This window comes from Parambassis ranga, chromosome 6 (assembly GCF_900634625.1).
Source record: "Parambassis ranga chromosome 6, fParRan2.1, whole genome shotgun sequence".
Lineage (NCBI taxonomy): Eukaryota > Metazoa > Chordata > Actinopteri > Ambassidae > Parambassis > Parambassis ranga.
In genome coordinates, this window is record NC_041027.1 from 13,812,905 (window position 1) to 13,829,060 (window position 16,156).

The 16,156-nt window shown below is 45.7% G+C and overlaps 2 protein-coding genes across 4 annotated transcripts; both read left to right on the plus strand.

Moving 5' to 3' along the window:
- Positions 1-1,189: 1,189 nt before the first annotated feature.
- acbd4 (acyl-CoA binding domain containing 4) lies at positions 1,190-5,066 on the plus strand. 2 transcript variants are annotated; one of them, XM_028408815.1, is made up of 12 exons: positions 1,190-1,268; positions 1,370-1,428; positions 1,903-2,043; positions 2,232-2,352; positions 2,675-2,759; positions 2,836-2,956; positions 3,037-3,189; positions 3,288-3,385; positions 3,465-3,669; positions 3,745-3,959; positions 4,048-4,104; positions 4,288-5,066. In XM_028408815.1, the coding sequence occupies exons 3-12, from the start codon at positions 1,953-1,955 to the stop codon at positions 4,414-4,416; spliced, it is 1,275 nt and encodes a 424-aa protein (XP_028264616.1). In that variant the 5' UTR covers positions 1,190-1,268; positions 1,370-1,428; positions 1,903-1,952; the 3' UTR covers positions 4,417-5,066. The 2 variants fall into 2 exon arrangements, with proteins under 2 accessions (XP_028264616.1, XP_028264615.1); XM_028408814.1 differs by having other exon boundaries at positions 1,196-1,428.
- A 1,078-nt stretch (positions 5,067-6,144) lies between these two features.
- Positions 6,145-14,912, plus strand: rab3gap1 (RAB3 GTPase activating protein subunit 1). Of its 2 annotated transcripts, XM_028408473.1 has the most exons (25): positions 6,145-6,235; positions 6,349-6,404; positions 6,809-6,887; positions 6,981-7,113; positions 7,194-7,272; positions 7,726-7,845; positions 7,982-8,147; positions 8,235-8,334; positions 8,426-8,507; positions 8,593-8,661; positions 8,742-8,815; positions 9,683-9,775; positions 9,873-10,045; positions 10,165-10,272; positions 10,358-10,530; positions 10,652-10,706; positions 10,791-11,120; positions 11,203-11,340; positions 11,419-11,646; positions 11,720-11,816; positions 12,622-12,725; positions 12,974-13,089; positions 13,169-13,271; positions 13,579-13,602; positions 14,242-14,912. In XM_028408473.1, exons 1-25 carry the CDS (start codon positions 6,218-6,220, stop codon positions 14,473-14,475), a joined length of 2,952 nt encoding a protein of 983 aa, XP_028264274.1. In that variant the 5' UTR covers positions 6,145-6,217; the 3' UTR covers positions 14,476-14,912. The 2 variants fall into 2 exon arrangements, with proteins under 2 accessions (XP_028264274.1, XP_028264275.1); XM_028408474.1 differs by lacking the exon at positions 13,579-13,602.
- Positions 14,913-16,156: the final 1,244 nt, after the last annotated feature.

Consider the following 16,156-nt stretch of genomic DNA (forward strand, 5'->3'; position numbering starts at 1 on the left):
TTTCATGATCAAAGTTTTTGATGTACATTTTGATCAGTATTTGTCTTAACAGTTCTATAAGTTTTTTTTAAATAGTCTGCTTTATCCTCTTACCCTCTTATTATTTTTATTTAGCTGCTTTATTTTTATTTATTAAATTATTTGCTGAGGTCATGACTCCATTCCACCTTTGAGGATAAATAATATTATCTTATTTTATTTAAATATGCATGTTTAATAAATCGAAGAAAAAGGCACCACTGTAGATCTGATCTTAAATTTCCAAATTTTTAATCAAAACATGAATAATTAATTTGCCTGATATTGTGTGTTTTGTGATTTTTTTTTCATGAATTAAATATTAATGCATATAAGAAGTATATATATATATATATATATATAAACTTTTCAGCCTGCTTGGTTTTATTTTGAAGGCCCACTCCTTTCATTTCCGGGGTCTGTCGGTCAGCTTGACGTCACACGGGATTTAACAGGATTATAAACCAAGACGCAGAGACGCGCATGTGTCTGAAGTGAAACCGCGTTTATCTGCTCGGTCTAATTTTAACCAAATCACAGCGATAAAGGGCCGATAATCTGAAAACAGCTGATCCTCTAATGCAGCCGCTGTAATTAGGGCAATGGTGCCGCTGGATGATTTCTGCACAGATCAGCCGAGCGTGTGATGCTGGACGGTCCGTGATGAATGACCCGAGCTGAACTAGTTCCTAAACTAAGAGATTAGAGCCCGAGCAGTGTTCGGGAGAGCAGAAATTAAATGGTAGAGATTAATTCGCCGACACAATAAATTCCAGCATTAAGGAATATTTATCTTTGGTCTTTGTTTTTAAGATAATCTAAATGAAATGTACAAAAAGTCACAGAACAAGAAGAGAAGTTTGTATTTTACAAGCTCAAATAAAGCTTTTCAGCATCTTACAGCTGTCAGACACCTGTAAATGTAGAATAAAGTAGCATAACATGGGAATAATAGACACTGCATTGGTTAATAGTTTTCAATTAATCAATTCTAAAGGTATTATGAATACTGATCAATATATAAAGGTATCATCAATAAGGAATTTAATGGATAGATACGTAAAAAGCCAATTAACACCAGCCAGCAGTTTTAAAAACTACTAAAACGAAGGCTGCAATTAACTCTGACATTATTATTGACGTCATGGTGGGCGTGGCCATGTGCTTATCACGTGATTCGATGCGGAAGTTATCTGCGTGGACTCCGGAGTGGCCGGAGGGGAGTCGACGGCAGGTCAGTCCCAGCTCAGGTGGGTCCAGGGGCCGTTTCACCGAATAACTTGAGTGAAACAGCAGCTTAAAAACGACTCGGAGAGTGTTGTCGTATTCTAACGGTCTCTGTGACAAACAGCGAACCGCCGTGTACACCGTGCTGGTCATGGAAAAGTAGCAGGACGAGCAGCCCGTGAGGTAAGTCACAAGCTAACTATGCTACAACCAGGCTTTCCCAAGCTAGCTTAGCTTGTTGTAGTGTTAAACCAACAGCAGTGTTTACGTACATATGATGCATCTGATAATAAATTGTGAATATATTATTATTATATTATAGAATATAAGTGTGTTGCGAACATTGTAAGTCCGTTAGCATCAGAAGTTTCACGGCGCACACAGTTAAGAGTTGGAGGTTTTGGATCAGTCCGTATCTCAACAACCCCCTTTCCACAGAAACCTGAGTGACCACACCTGCAAAATGTTTCACACTCCAACTCCAATCAACACATCAAAAAAAAAGCTGCTGGCTGACAAATGAGTTGATTTAGTAGTGACCACAAACGAGAACAGTCAGTGTGAAGACATCTTTAGATTTGTTAGGTAGGATGAATGGAGCTTTGATAGAACGTGTGTGATCTAAGGTTAATTATTTGTGTCTCTGTGCTCCGTCAGCTCCACATGCACTTGTCCCTCCAAGCGAGATTAAACTAAGTCAAAGTGTCATGCCAGTCCCAGCTATGACGGAGCCTGCAGTTGATCACCACAAGCGGTTTCAGGCTGCTGTGGATGTCATCCATAACCTCCCCAAAAATGGTAAGTAGCACCTTTCTGTTAGCGTTGTACTGAAAGAGCTAGGGTTAGCTTAGAGACGTCAGCTGGATGGACACAAGGAATGATTCACAGAAGTGTTTTAGGGTTTGTCTGTACAACCAGAACAAAAAAACAATCCTTAATTCATCCACCAGTCAGCAGATTTAATGAATATCTGTGTTAAATTACAGGCTCCTACAAGCCCTCCTATGAAGTGATGCTACGTTTCTACAGCTTGTACAAGCAGGCAGTGTTTGGACCGTGCACAGTGCCTCGACCCGGCTTCTGGGACCCAGTGGGTCGCTACAAATGGTCTGTGTGTGTGTTTTACATAAAATGAGCCGTGAGACAGTAACTCAACATTTTAAAAATGTATTTTTTTTTGGACAAATGAATATCTCGAGCTGGTGCTAGACCGCAGTGAACTGAAAAGAGGTGATTGTCTTGGACTGGACACAGGAGGTCCAACTCCGAGGCTAATGTGGGATTTGATAGGTTAAGATGGTTTAATCAGGTCTTTAAAGGGACTTTCTGCTTCTAGTAAACAACCTGGTTTAGTGTATCTAGTATTAAGCCTTCTGAGACGCACTGTGAATGACTGAAGCTGCTGTTTCACTGATTCTCCGCGTGTTAGGGACGCTTGGAGCCGCCTCGGAGAGATGAACAGCGAGCGCGCCATGGCAGAATATGTGGATGAGATGAAGAAAGTAGCACAGGAGGTACATTTTCAATCTTTTCTGTTGTGACAGCTCCTGTTGTCCGAGGTTAAGTCCAAGATGTTTCCTGCTTCTGCAGGTTATCGACACCATGCCCATAAATGAAAAGACGGCGTCGCTTTTTCACCACTTTGAGCCTCTGTACCATGTGATTGAAGACATGCCGCGGCCTCCAGAGTCACTGCTTTCACTCAGAGACGGTCAGTGAGTCCATCCTCGCTTCTTAACAGTGTTGGAGGAGAAACGCGTCCCCTTTAATTCTGCCTCTGTGCCTCTGTAGGTGTTAACGGCAGCGAGCGTGCCGACGGTCCACCTGAGGTGAAGGATGACGATAAAGAGCAAGACAACTCACTTCCTCCGGAGAGCCCAGACTTGGACCAACAGTTCGACTTGTCTGAAGTTGTCGACCTCACTGCTAACACCATCACTAACGGTACGGAATTGTTTTAAAATCCCAGTTACCGCCACACACAGCTGGGTGTTCCGGTGGTTTCAAAGACAGAAATGAATAAATGTGTGCATTCGCTGCAGACTCTGGTGTATCTGAGGGTTTGGCGTTGATCAGTGACTCTGAGAGCGAAATCTTCTGTGACTCTGTCGATTCAGTGGAGCAACTGAGCAACGTCAAGGTATGACTCCCCAACCACTCAGGGAACAGGTGGATGACGTCTCATGGACCAGACTTCATAGACTCTCTGCTGTTCACAGATCCCCGTTACCAACGGCTTTCACAACGGCCACATGTCCCTGGAGTCGTCTCCGGTTCAGAGCCAACAGCTGGAAGGGCATCTGGAGGGCAGGCAGGTGGGGGCAGGCCAAGGTGGCGAGGGTGCAGAAGATGGGAAGGGCCAGGGTCCCAACAGGCGGAGTCGAGACGGCGGGCGAGAAAGTTCCTACCACAACTGGAGAGAACGTAAGAGAGCTGCAGTGTGAAATGCTCAGTCGGATGATGTGGTAGGATTCGGCCTAACCCGCTCATGCTCAACAGGTGGTGTTCCCCAGGGAAGCATGAGGAGGGGGGCGCCGGGCGGGGGTGGTGGTGGATCTGGACGAGGTGGAGCAGATGGCTCAGAGGGTGGTGCCGACAGACTGCACGAAGCCCACCTGCAGCAACAGATCATCCTGGCTCTGCGGAGGCTCAGAGAGGACATGAGGAGTGTGATGGAGCGGCTGGAGGTGGTGGAGAGGCTCGCCGCCACGCATGTAAGCTCTATTGAGTCGCCGAGTGATTATCGTTCGTTTAGAAGGACCGCCTTCGTTGCTCGGAACTGACGGCTGTAATTTGTGACAGGTTCCTGGTTCTGAGTGGAGACCGTGCCTGCAGTGTGCAGCCATAGCTTCACAACAGGTGAGAGACTCGGTGTCCGAATGTAGTTCAGGTCACAGGAACTGTAGAGCCTGGAACAGGATTCGTCAATGATATTTTTATCAGACTATACAAATATTTTTCTTTACTGTGTCACTACATGTAGGGCAGCTCTGGCGCCTCCCTGTGGTAGAAGTTAGAAAGTAACTCTCTCTCTCCCTTTAGGAGGAGAAGTGGTGGCCGTTCGATGTCTCGGGTGAGACCGTCCTCCTCTTCCTGGTCTGGCCGTTTGTTGCTCAGGGTCTGGTCTACCTGATGAGGAGGGCCCACAGAAGGAGTCGCCTGTCTTCATGAAGCCTGAGCCATGCTGATTCACAGAAGGGTTTAACTGCCTCTCACAGGATTGTAATCATCCTCATTTTTGCTCACTGAAGGAAGGGATTGATGGATTTCACCACAAACATGTCTTTAATCTACTGGATCGTTTGAACAATCAGATTTCTTTTGGGCTGAGAAGATTTCTTTAATCAGGATAGGTACTGAGACTGATCGCGAGGAGCCTGAATGATGTTAGTGAGACATGATGCACATTAACCCTATGTCTTTTCTATTTTGCTAAATAAGCAGAATACTGAAACAGAAGTTCACACTACAGACACCCTGCTAATAAGCCATACATCATCATTAACCGTGTCTGAATGTCACTGCAGGATCTGATTGGACCGTAAGAGACGGGGTTCTGTGATGGATACATTTCATTTGTTCTCATTGACCTCTGTTTGTCCTCTTTGGTTTCTAATCGAGTCCTAACATTGTGAGGCTTTTGGTACTGCGTCCATGTAACTGTAACATCTGATAGTGTTTACTTCTGTCTCACATCTGGAGACAACTCCAGCTGTGACTGGATGAAATGCACAGACCGGGATGTCGCTGACTGATGGGAGAACAGTTTGCAAGCTGCCCTGTATAAAAAGATTAAATAAAAGACACTTTATGGAAGAGAACGGGCTGTATGGTGTGGAGTCTTCACATAGATGCGTAGAAAGTCCACGTCTTACGAACGTTGCATGTTTGTGTTGCTTTTCTATGCATGTGTAAGGTTAAAAGCAGAGAGCGAACTAAACGGTAAGAAGCCTGGAAATCAAACAATTGATTACCTCCAAAGAGAGAGAAGAAGAAGCCACTTCTCTCCAAGAAAACTTATCAAGGACTGACTGAAACTCTGCAGAATGTACGAGAATTAGACAAGTTTTTTCCTCTGACGAAGCTCCCTTCAGACTTTTTTTGTACTGCTGGAAGATCTAATGTCCATAGAAAAGAAAAGGAGAACGCTACCATGCTTCCTGAAACTATTTACATGTGTGGTTGCTTCTTATCCACATTTCTGCCACAAACAAAGAACGGTACCAACAGGTCCTGCAAGAGCAACTTCTGCCAACAACCCAGGAGCAGTTTGGTGGAGATCCGTGAGAATTGATGATTCCACCTATGAACAAGCCTCAAGAAGCGTGTGGATAAGCCAAAGCCTACAAGCTGTGATCACCTTTGAGCACTTGATTGGTCCAGCAGCTGATGTCCAGCAGCTGATGTCCAGCAGCTGATGTCCAGCATGCCACAACAAACTGCAGAAGTTATGAAGAAGAAAAGTCAACACTGTAAATATTGACTCTTTGTCAATATTTGATGTATTTGTCAATACTGCCCTTTGAAAGTTAGAAAATTATTAGAATTCTTCAATTTATCATGGAATAGTAATGGAAATGGTTATTAAAAATTAATCACAAGCAGCTGAAGCAGGAAGGTTTGTGAAAAATGATCAAATCCGTGCCACTGCCGAGATCTTTGGCCATGACAGCACTTTATTGATCCCAGCTTCACTGGTTTTAGAATAAAATGTAAAAAAATAAATAAAAATAAAGCATGATCGAATTGAATAGTATTGAATATTTTATTAAATAAAGATGTATCCAATGTATACATACAATTCAGAAAAAAAGAAATAAGGCAATCAGAATAAATGCGCAAAAGAATGTGTGTGCACCGGCATTAGAAACACGGATTTACGTGAAACGGGAGGGGGCAGTAAACGCCACGCAGCGTCATACGATCCCGGAAGTAGAAAAAGAAGCAGAAGGATAACAACAAGAAAACCAACATGGCTGCCGACAATGATGTGAGTTATTCCCTGCAAAAAAAAAAAAAATAGCGCAGCGAAGGAAAACATTTAAAGCTCACAGCGACTAGAACCGAGACCATGTTCAACTTGTTCATGTTTTTTTCTTCCAGCCCGAGTCAGAAGTTTTTGAAATCACCGACTTCACCACCGCGTCTGAGTGGGAACGGTAGGCGAGCCTGTCACCGCTGCCTGCGCCGCACATACCAAGTCTTTAAACACATATTATTAAGGTGTCATTATTTAAAAAAGGGTCATGTTTGTAGAGCAGGCGCAGGATCACACTAACATGTAGACTGCAGTCCAGAGAAGCGTGTTGTTCATTAGCCTAGCCCTCAAGCTAAACCCAATAAAAACACAGCCTAAGCTAACATCAGCTGGATTATAACCAAACATCAGGCCTGGTGACGGGTAATAGATGTATGTTATGACAGTTTAATAACATATAATACGTTATAATAGTTAGAGAGACGTTTCACATCCAAGCTTAGTGTAAATATCTGGCTTGATGATGGATTATCCAGATGTTGGTGCACAAACACCCCTCAGCTAAACTCTTCTATATGCTTAAAGGTTTGTGTCCAGAGTGGAGGAGGTGCTGAACGACTGGAAGCTGACCGGGAGCTCCCCGTTAAAGTCGTCTCCAGAAAAGGTTTTGGGATGTCTTTAGTTAAGTTTCCTGCAGAGCTGTGTGTGGTTTCTACACGTTAAATCTCGTTGTACGCCACATTATGTTCAAACACAGGGTGAATACACAAGTGGCACCTGGGAGGAGAAGTCTCAGGAGATTAATTTCGCCGACTTTAAGTTCTACATAACGCACTACTTCCTGAAGCAAGAGTGTGAGCAGGACGATGGGAAGGAGAGGCTGGAGGAAGGTAGGGTCACGTCTGAGTGAGGATGTGGAACCTCTTAGGGCTCTCTGAAGGGGTTAATGTTGTCATTCATTCTGGTGCAGATGCTTTACCCCTGGCAATGCAGGACCTTCTGTGTATGAACAACGACTTCCCTCCTCGAGCACACTGCCTGGTCAGATGGTAAGTCAGATTGTTCATGGCTATAGCCTCTATGCTCTCTCTCTCTCTCTCTCTCTCTTGTCACATTGGGATTAACTTATCTCAACCTGCAGGGGCGACTCATGATTAAGGCAGCATTTGAAAGTAATCACAGTAATTTGAAACTTCCAAACTTGGTGCACAATTACCCAAAATGTGTTGCATTTTTGGTGCAGACAGCTACAGGCAGCAGTGGCTCAGTGGTAGAGCAATAACCGGAAGGTCGGCGGTTCGACCCCAGCTCCGCCCTAGTCATTGTTGTGTGTCCTTAGGCGAGGCACTTTACCCGCATTGCCCCCAGTGCACTCACTAGTGTATCAGTCCCCCCCCCAGGGGAGCTGTGGCTACATCTGTAGCTCGCCACTGTGTGAATGTGGTGTGAAAGAATAATGCATCTCAATGTAAAACGCTGTGTGTGTGTGTGTGTGCTCACAGGTATGGCATACGGGCGTTTGTGGTCATCAGTCCTGGGGCGAACTGTGAAGCCATCATCAGCGAGTCCAAGTGCAATCTGCTGCTCAGCTCCGTCTCCATTTCTCTGACCAACAGCGGCTGGTGAGTCACTATCAGCACAAAGAACAGAGTTACATGAGTTAGTCCCATGACCCATACAGCTGGATTACTGTGAAGTGTGAGGTAAATTCTGGATGCAGTGTAGTAATGCCTGTTTGTTTTTATCTTGTACCTTCAGTCAGGTGCCCGTGTTTGTGCAGATCCAGCAGAAATGGCGGCGGATATATGCCGGAGAGTGCCAAGGGCCGAGCGTGCGCACCGACTTTGAGATGGTTCACCTGCGTAAAGTGCCGAACCAGTACAACCACCTGTCCGGCCTGCTCGACATCTTCAAGGCCAAGATAGTAAGTGCTGTGGAGCAGGTTCTGTCACGTACATGAGAGTTAATCCGGCAGCAGTACTGAGACTGTTTCCTTTCATCCTTTCATCAGGGATGCTCCCTGTTCCCTCTGCCTCCGGTCAACATTGCAATTCGCTTCACTTACATTCTCCAAGACTGGCAGCAGCACTCATGGCCGCAGCAGCCTCCAGGTAGACACTAACCAAGACTCATATAAATCACAGTGAAATCAGAATATACTGGTGTGTTACAGACGTTTTGTTGGGGTGTTGTTTCTTGTAGACTTCGACACACTCCTTGGAGGTGAAGTAGGAGGGGTGGAGTTTGGGAAGCTTCCGTTCGGAGCCTGTGAGGAACCAATCAGGTACAGTTAATCTCTTTGTCTTGTATCGTCTCTGTTCTGTCACATTGGATGCATATAACAGAACAATCCGCTCCTTTTGCTGCAGTGAACTCCATCTTGCAACCACCTGGCCTCAACTGACAGAGGGCATAGTTGTGGATAACGACGTATACAGGTAAGAGACGCTTTTTCACTTTCAAAAGAAATTACTCTTCAGTCTGTAAAATACCTGCCTCTGTGTTTATTATCTCACAGTGACCTCGACCCTCTTCAGGCTCCTCATTGGTCCGTACGAGTAAGGACGGCTGAAAATCCGCAGTGTTTACTGGGTGAGCCGATCCATTTCTGTCCAGTGAGGTGATAAGATGTATTTAAAAAGAATTCTGCAATGGCCTTTCTACACTGTGCAATTTTTTAGCGATCTTATAAGACCAGTGCATGACACACTACACGGCGTGAATCGAATAAACTTTGGTACGACGTCAAGTTTGATGCGTGCAGATTGTACGATGACCATTCACTGAATCGCAGGCGACCGCAGGTTACATCGTACAGGTTACAACATGCGAGGAGGAGGAGGACGTGGCTGCGGGGTGACAGGTCGTAGCAGCTGTCACACTGTGAGACAGTCATCCTAAATTTCTGACACCGCTAGAATTGTATCTCAGCTTGTCTTTGGTCGCAAGACGCTGACAACGGCCGTCGTGGAACCTGCCTCACAGTGCGACGTAAGACCACCGATTTAGAGCCACGACCAACGATATCTCCACGATTCTCCTACGATGCTCGTCTTTCGCACAGTGTAAACCGGGTATAGACATCCCTCAGACATAACAGATCCATCATTTTTCAGGGAGCTGATTTGTCACAGACATCTAAAAATAGAATTTGATTCTACTATAGATCAATACTTATCAGAGACTCAGATGTTTTTGTAATAGACTCCTAAACTGTGCGAGCCTGACCAGCCATCTTCTTCTATCAAAAAAATAAAACTGCCTAGACATACAAACCTTTTAGAGAAACGAAGCATGTGATGTCGGCAGAGCCACAGCCAGTATCAACCAACACGTGTGCAGGAGAGTCGGCACGCCGGAGACATTTTCACGCAGTGGCTGGCCAGAGCTACAGCTGTGCCTCCACAGAGATGAAGCTCACATATGTATGTGTTGACATATTTGTATGCCTCCTTGTAGGTGACTTCTTGACAGAGTTCTATAAGCTTTGCTGCAGGAAGGAGTCTAGTGAGGAGGTTCTGGGAAGAGGACTGACTGAAGAGGAGGGCAAAGGTCAGACGACTGGCTGAAAACGGCACTTTACACTGTGATGTTCTCCACCAGGCGTCACTGAGAGCTGTATGTGGTTGTATTTTTTCTTCCCCTGCAGAAAATGCAGACATCAGCCAGGCTTTATCGAAGCTCACCGAGCCCTCGGCAGCCGTGCCAATCCCCAAACTGTCCGTCTCCAACATTGTGCACACCGCCCGAAAGCGCATCCGCCGCCACAGACGCAACGACGAGTCCCCACTTAACACAGACATCCTCAATTCTGTCCTTCTGGTGAGTTCGTGCAGACTAGTTTATATTACATCTCAACATGAGGTCATGGATCTTGTGTGTGTGTGTACATATACACTATGACCGCACACGTGACAACACCACCGCTGTTCTCGTCTCAGTATGTTTTCCCTGATGCTGCTGTGGAGAAGCCATCAGAGAACGGGAAGAATAAAACCGCACAGTCCAACTCCACCGGGACAGCCGAGCAAGAAAAAAACCCCGACTACGTACGTTTACACTCTCACACAAATGCTGCTGAAACTTTGTATTTCACTACTTTGGACCGATTCATTTCCACGTTTGTCCCTCCAGAACCTTTTCCTCCAGCTGAAGTCAGCGCCCAGTGACAGTCTGACCTACCGGCTAGCTTTATGTGTGTGTTTGGTCAACTACAACTACGGAGGGCTGCGGGCTGTCGCACACCTCTGGCAGGAGTTTGTCTTGGAGCTGCGCTACCGATGGGAGAACAACTACCTCATATATGGGTACACACACACACACACAGGCCTTCCTCAATCTCTGCTCTGTTCCGTGCTTGATTCTGTCATCTTTCTTATCATGGTTCTGTTCTCTCATCTTCTTATCGACATGCTTTCTAATCTGCAGACTGACTGCTGGGCCTCCTGATCTCCGCTGCTGCCTTCTACACCAGAAGTTTCAGGTAGCTGTTTGAATCAAGTGTGCAGAGGTAGCTGCATCATGTCTCTGCATCATGTCTAAAAATGGGATTTTTTTCCCTGTACAGATGCTAAACTGCTGCATAGAGAGGAAAAGGGCAAGAGATGAAGCTCGCAAGACATCGGATGGAAGCAAAGACAGAGAACGCAAAGTGTCCGGCGGCTCCCAGAACAGCCGCCAGGCGGCGGACTCCTCAAGAGAAGGGAAATCCTGGGACTCCTGGAGCGACAGCGAGGACGAGTTCTTCGAGTGCCTGAGTGATCAGGGGGAGATGGAGGCTTCGCAAACTGAGGGAGGAAAGGAGAGCAGCAAAACCAAAGCAGAGGGCCGGCTGCACCCCTACAACAACCTGACGCTGCTCAACTCCACGGAGCTGCTCTACGTTCCCGTCACACAGGTCTGTGGGACTCCAAGGAGGGCTTAAAGCCAGTTTGGGGCTAAATCTAAGAGCATACATGAGCGCTGTGTTTGACTTGTAGGAACCTGCACCCATGACAGAGGACCTGTTAGAGGAGCAGTCAGAGGTACTGGCCAAACTGGGAACGTCAGCTGAAGGAACCCACCTGCGTGCTCGGATGCAGAGTGCGTGTCTGCTCTCTGACATGGAGTCCTTTAAGGTGAGAAGCACACACACACACACACACACACACACACATTGCCATATCTTCTCAACTCACTGTGCTCGGCTTCCACAGGCAGCCAACCCTGGCTGTGTTCTAGAGGACTTTGTGCGCTGGTACTCGCCGCGAGATTACGTGGAAGAGGAGGCGGTTGATGAGAAGGGAGACAAGGTGCTGAAAGGCGAGCTGAGCGCCAGGATGAAGATCCCAGGAAACATGTGGGTGGAGGCCTGGGAGACGGCGAGGGTGACACCGGCACGCCGCCAGAGGAGACTTTTTGATGACACTAAGGAGGCAGAGAAGGTCATTTTAAATTTATACAAACATAAAATCATGTCATGAAAAACAGAAACACAAACCTGGGGTTTCTTCATAGGTTCTACACTTTCTGGCGATGCTGAAACCTGCAGACCTGGCCAGACATCTGCTGCCCTGTATGCTCCATGCCGCCATCCTGAAGTTGAAGGAGGAGGGTGAGTCACCACTCCAGTGTGTGTGTGGTAACTAGGGATGTCCCGATCCGGTTTTTTTGCCCTCGAGTCAGAGTCATTTGATTTATCCTCCTCCGCATCCTGATCAATCCAGATGTGTTTTTTTCTGAGTGTGAACACCTCCAATCCTGCTGTATCCAGTTTGATTTCAATCCGGCTAGATCCACCCACGAGAGGTGGATCTAGCCGGATTGGCCGAATGTGGCTCAGGTGTGAACGCAAATGTGGCGAGCGAATCCGGCTAGCGACATGCTACTTCCGGTTCACGGGGAGCGGCACGGGCCAAAAAACCGCATGAAGCATGCACACACGCGGTCCTACCATGGCCTGAACGGACTCTGTATATTACGAGGCGCCACCTAGTGGTTTGGAGGACTGCAAACAAGCCGGATTAAGCCGGATTGAGTGCAGACACGCTTGTGTGCTAGCCAGATTTGAAAATAGGTCTGAATTTATCCAGCTTAAAGACTATCCAGATACAATCCTACTCTAGCTGGAATGACTTTCTCCAGTGTGAACGGGGCCTTTGAGTATCTGCCGATACCGAGTCCCGACCCTAGCCTAGCAAAACGTGTGTGTGTGTGTGTGTGTGTGTGCGTGCGTGTGTCTAGAGCGCCACGCTAGGAGATTTCACACACGCAGCAGCTCATCGAGGTCTCGAACCAGGACCTCTCGCACCAAAAGCAAAGTCTGAAATCACGTGATCGGGACATCCCTAGTGGTAACTATATTAAAGACTTCTTTACTCACCTCTCTTTGTACGTCTCCTCCTCCTCTTCGCCAACAGAGGCAGTGGACGACATTCCATTTGTCAAAAAAACCATCCAGCAAGCGACATCTCAGGCCTGCAAGCTGCTGCACCCGCCCAACCACGACTACAAGAAGATAGAGGTCAGTTAGAAGGAGGTGCTCGGGACTTTTTGTTTATATATATGTAAGACATATGAGTGTAAATCATGAACATTCTATGCTAACTAATGCATTTTTCATGACTTGCACTCATATTTCTTAAAAAATACAAATAAATGTCATGTTACATGTTTTTGTGTTAACTTAAAATGTGTCCTTTTGGCAATTTTTTTGTAAAAAAAAAAAAAAAAAAAAGTGTAAATCACGAGAACATACACCTGTGTCTGCAGGATTTCATTAACCAGTTAACGGCCATGGAGACGGTCATCACGCGAGCTCGGTCACTCAAAGCCAAGTTCGCCGTCGGTGAGGACGAGAAGGGAGAAACCTCGGAAGAGCTGGAGAAGTGAGTTGGAAGAAATAAACGCGTGTTACATGTTATTTCGAAGGTATTAACACATGTTTTCCTAAACGTTTGTGTCCAGGTTTGTGAGCTCCCTGCTGGAAGAGCCTGAGGTGGTGGTGACCGGAGCTGGTCAGGGGCCGACCGGCAGCATCATCCACAGACTCTTCATCAGCTCTCAGAGGGTGAGCAGCCTCTGAACCATAATATACATACTAAGTTTGGCATATTTTACTACTAATAATCAGTATTTGTATCAATATCGGTCCCAAAAATCCAACATCAGTCAGACTTTAAACATCTCAACTAACCAGAATTTAATACTTTGAAAATATTTACAACATATTTTTGGTAAATTAAATTTTAAAGTCCGTTTTTCTGGAGTAGATTCGACCTCTTCATGCAGCTGTTTGCTTCTTCTTCTGTCTTTTTATTTCCTCCATTCGACTGTGTTTTGTGTTTCCCCCCCTCCTCCCTGCTGCTTGCATCAAGCTGGCTGACTTCACAAGTGATGAGGTAACCACCAGCAATAGGACTGCACGCCCCCTACTGTCCGACAGTCACATTGCAACACAGAAATAACATTTTTTAAAGCAAGTGCATGTTCCTCTCTGTCTCTGTGCTGTGTCAGGGTATTTTTGGTGACATGGAGGTTTGCACAACAAATTCTTATGTGGTAGATTTAGCCTCAGTGCCTTGTTACTCCACTTAGTTTGATTACTTTGTGTTGTTGTGATTAACACACACTCACACACTGACTTGTGGTAGCAGAATTGTTTCACCTGCATGTTTTTAACCATCATGTTTGTGTGTGTTTTCTTTGTGTGTGTTGTTAGTCTGTGTCAGAAAGCTCTCCTTCTGTCTTACTTTGGTCGTCACTACGTTACAGACTAGAGGTCTGATCAGTGTGCGCTCACATCACACCTTTAGATTTTGTTGTTTTGATGCATCTAAGCCAGCCAAACCCATGATACTACCACCACCGTGCCTTACAGAAGGTGTATGGTTCTTTTATTAGACTGCCGAGTTTTTCTTCTCTATTCAAACCAAACATTTTCCCAGCAGCCCTTCGGCTTTCAGCTGTGTTTTTAAATCTATAATCGATGCACCAGGCTGCACTTTTTCTTTGTAACATCTCTGCCATCTCTTCCTCAGGCTGCCCTCCTGGCACCAGTGGACGAGGACACCGGCAGCGACAGGAGGCCAGCCGGCCTGAGCATCAAAGTCCCAGATTTCCCACCTGCGGCAGGCCGCGAGATCCTGCTGCGAACCTGCGTCCCGCGGCCGGCGCCGTACTCCAAAGCTCTGCCCCAGCGGCTCTTCTGCGTGCTGATGAAGGACGAGTTCAGGCTGGCCGGCGCCTTCTCGTCAGACACTTCCTTCTTCTAGGAAGCACGTTCTCTTCGTGAGGAGCGATTTGCACCTTAAAGTCATAAAGAAGAAGCTTCAGCTGAGAACACGGGAAGGCACATTAACATGATTCATTTGCTGTTTGTGTTTCTTGCCATCAAATCTGTGGTACTTCACGTCTTTCTCAGACTCTTTATTTGCAGAAAAATAAGTGCTAGTGTTCATCCTCAGACTTACTGAGATCCAAACATGCTGCATTCAGACACCCGCCGGCTTTATCCATTCCAAACCGCCCCTCACAGCTGCATATAATAGTGATTATTACATCAAGGATCTCACTGTAGCATTGGTCGCATTCATGAGCTGCAATGACGTCACTGTTTTGTTTGTCTTATATTAATATTAATACATTAGTGTTGTGATTAAAATGTTTCACAGCAGTGCATTCAAATAAAATATATACATCTGCATCGTCACTGCAGCCTCGTGGTGTTCTGCTTTTTTTGTTGTTGTTTTTTTGGTGTCCTCTACTCGTGAGGTCAGCGGTTCGATCCCAGACTCCGACCTGGAGTGGCGTAGGAGAGCTGGTGCCTAAAAAAAACAACAGCTCTGTATAAATGGAACCAAAAACAACATCACACGATGTGTTCATGCAGCTGTTTATAGATTACACATCATTCACTTGAGGCTTTTATTGTGAAACTACTGGAAGTGACGCCACAGCACACAGAGGATAGTTAGCAAGTAGCAGTTAGCGTCATCCCTGTAGGCCAAATCACACCTGCCTCCATGAAAGTTGGATAAGTTATATAGTTATATATTTACATCTTTTTCTACCTAGAGAAAGGCATTCAAAGCAATCTAGGATTAAATTTCACACCCAGCGTCACAGCGGGATCGAACCACCAACCTTGCAGTTAGTGGACAAGTGTTCTTACCACAGCAATCACAATGAACACTATTGTTCCTCCTGTTTACCATTTCTACTGCCATTCATATGTGTTACTAAAAGTACTGTAGAGTGCAGTTACCCCCTAAAACTTATCGTAACATTTACTGTAATTGTTTTTAATTGAATAATCAAGGCATCTATGACCCTTGCAAAGTATTGTAATTAGACAATTTACAAGACTTGACTCACTATTAGTACAACAAGGTGTCCTGTTTTAAATCATAAGCTAAATCTGTCTAATAAAGACAAGACGCCCCTTCATCAGGGGTCACTCTGTTCCCACTTCCTCACAGGGAAGAGAGCGAAAAAGAGCATAAAGAGCATAAAATAATGTTTTAAAAATCTTACATTGTGACTCTCCAACAAAGATGCTGGTGCTCAGTCGTCAGTCCATCCAAACACAGATGTGGTGTTCACAGTGTTCGCAGTGCAGCTGGGAAACGTCCTCACTTCCTGAAACACATGCAGGGCTGTTTCAGACTTCATTCAAAGCCCGTCTTAGTTCAAATCAGTCATCAACGTTACAAAATCAGGCTTGGACTGGGCAGCTACTGAGCATTAAAATGGGACAGCTTTGTTAAAAGTAAACTTACTGCAGTTAGTCACAAAAAGATGTTACACTGCACTTTCAAAGAGGTAACACTAGGGGGCGATTTACAGCTCAAACTGTGTGTCTGTCATCATTCATATAAGAAGATGTGTGAACATTTTATGTTTTATATTTACTTCACTAAGGCCCCGTTCACACTGGGGGAAAAAATGTGGCTT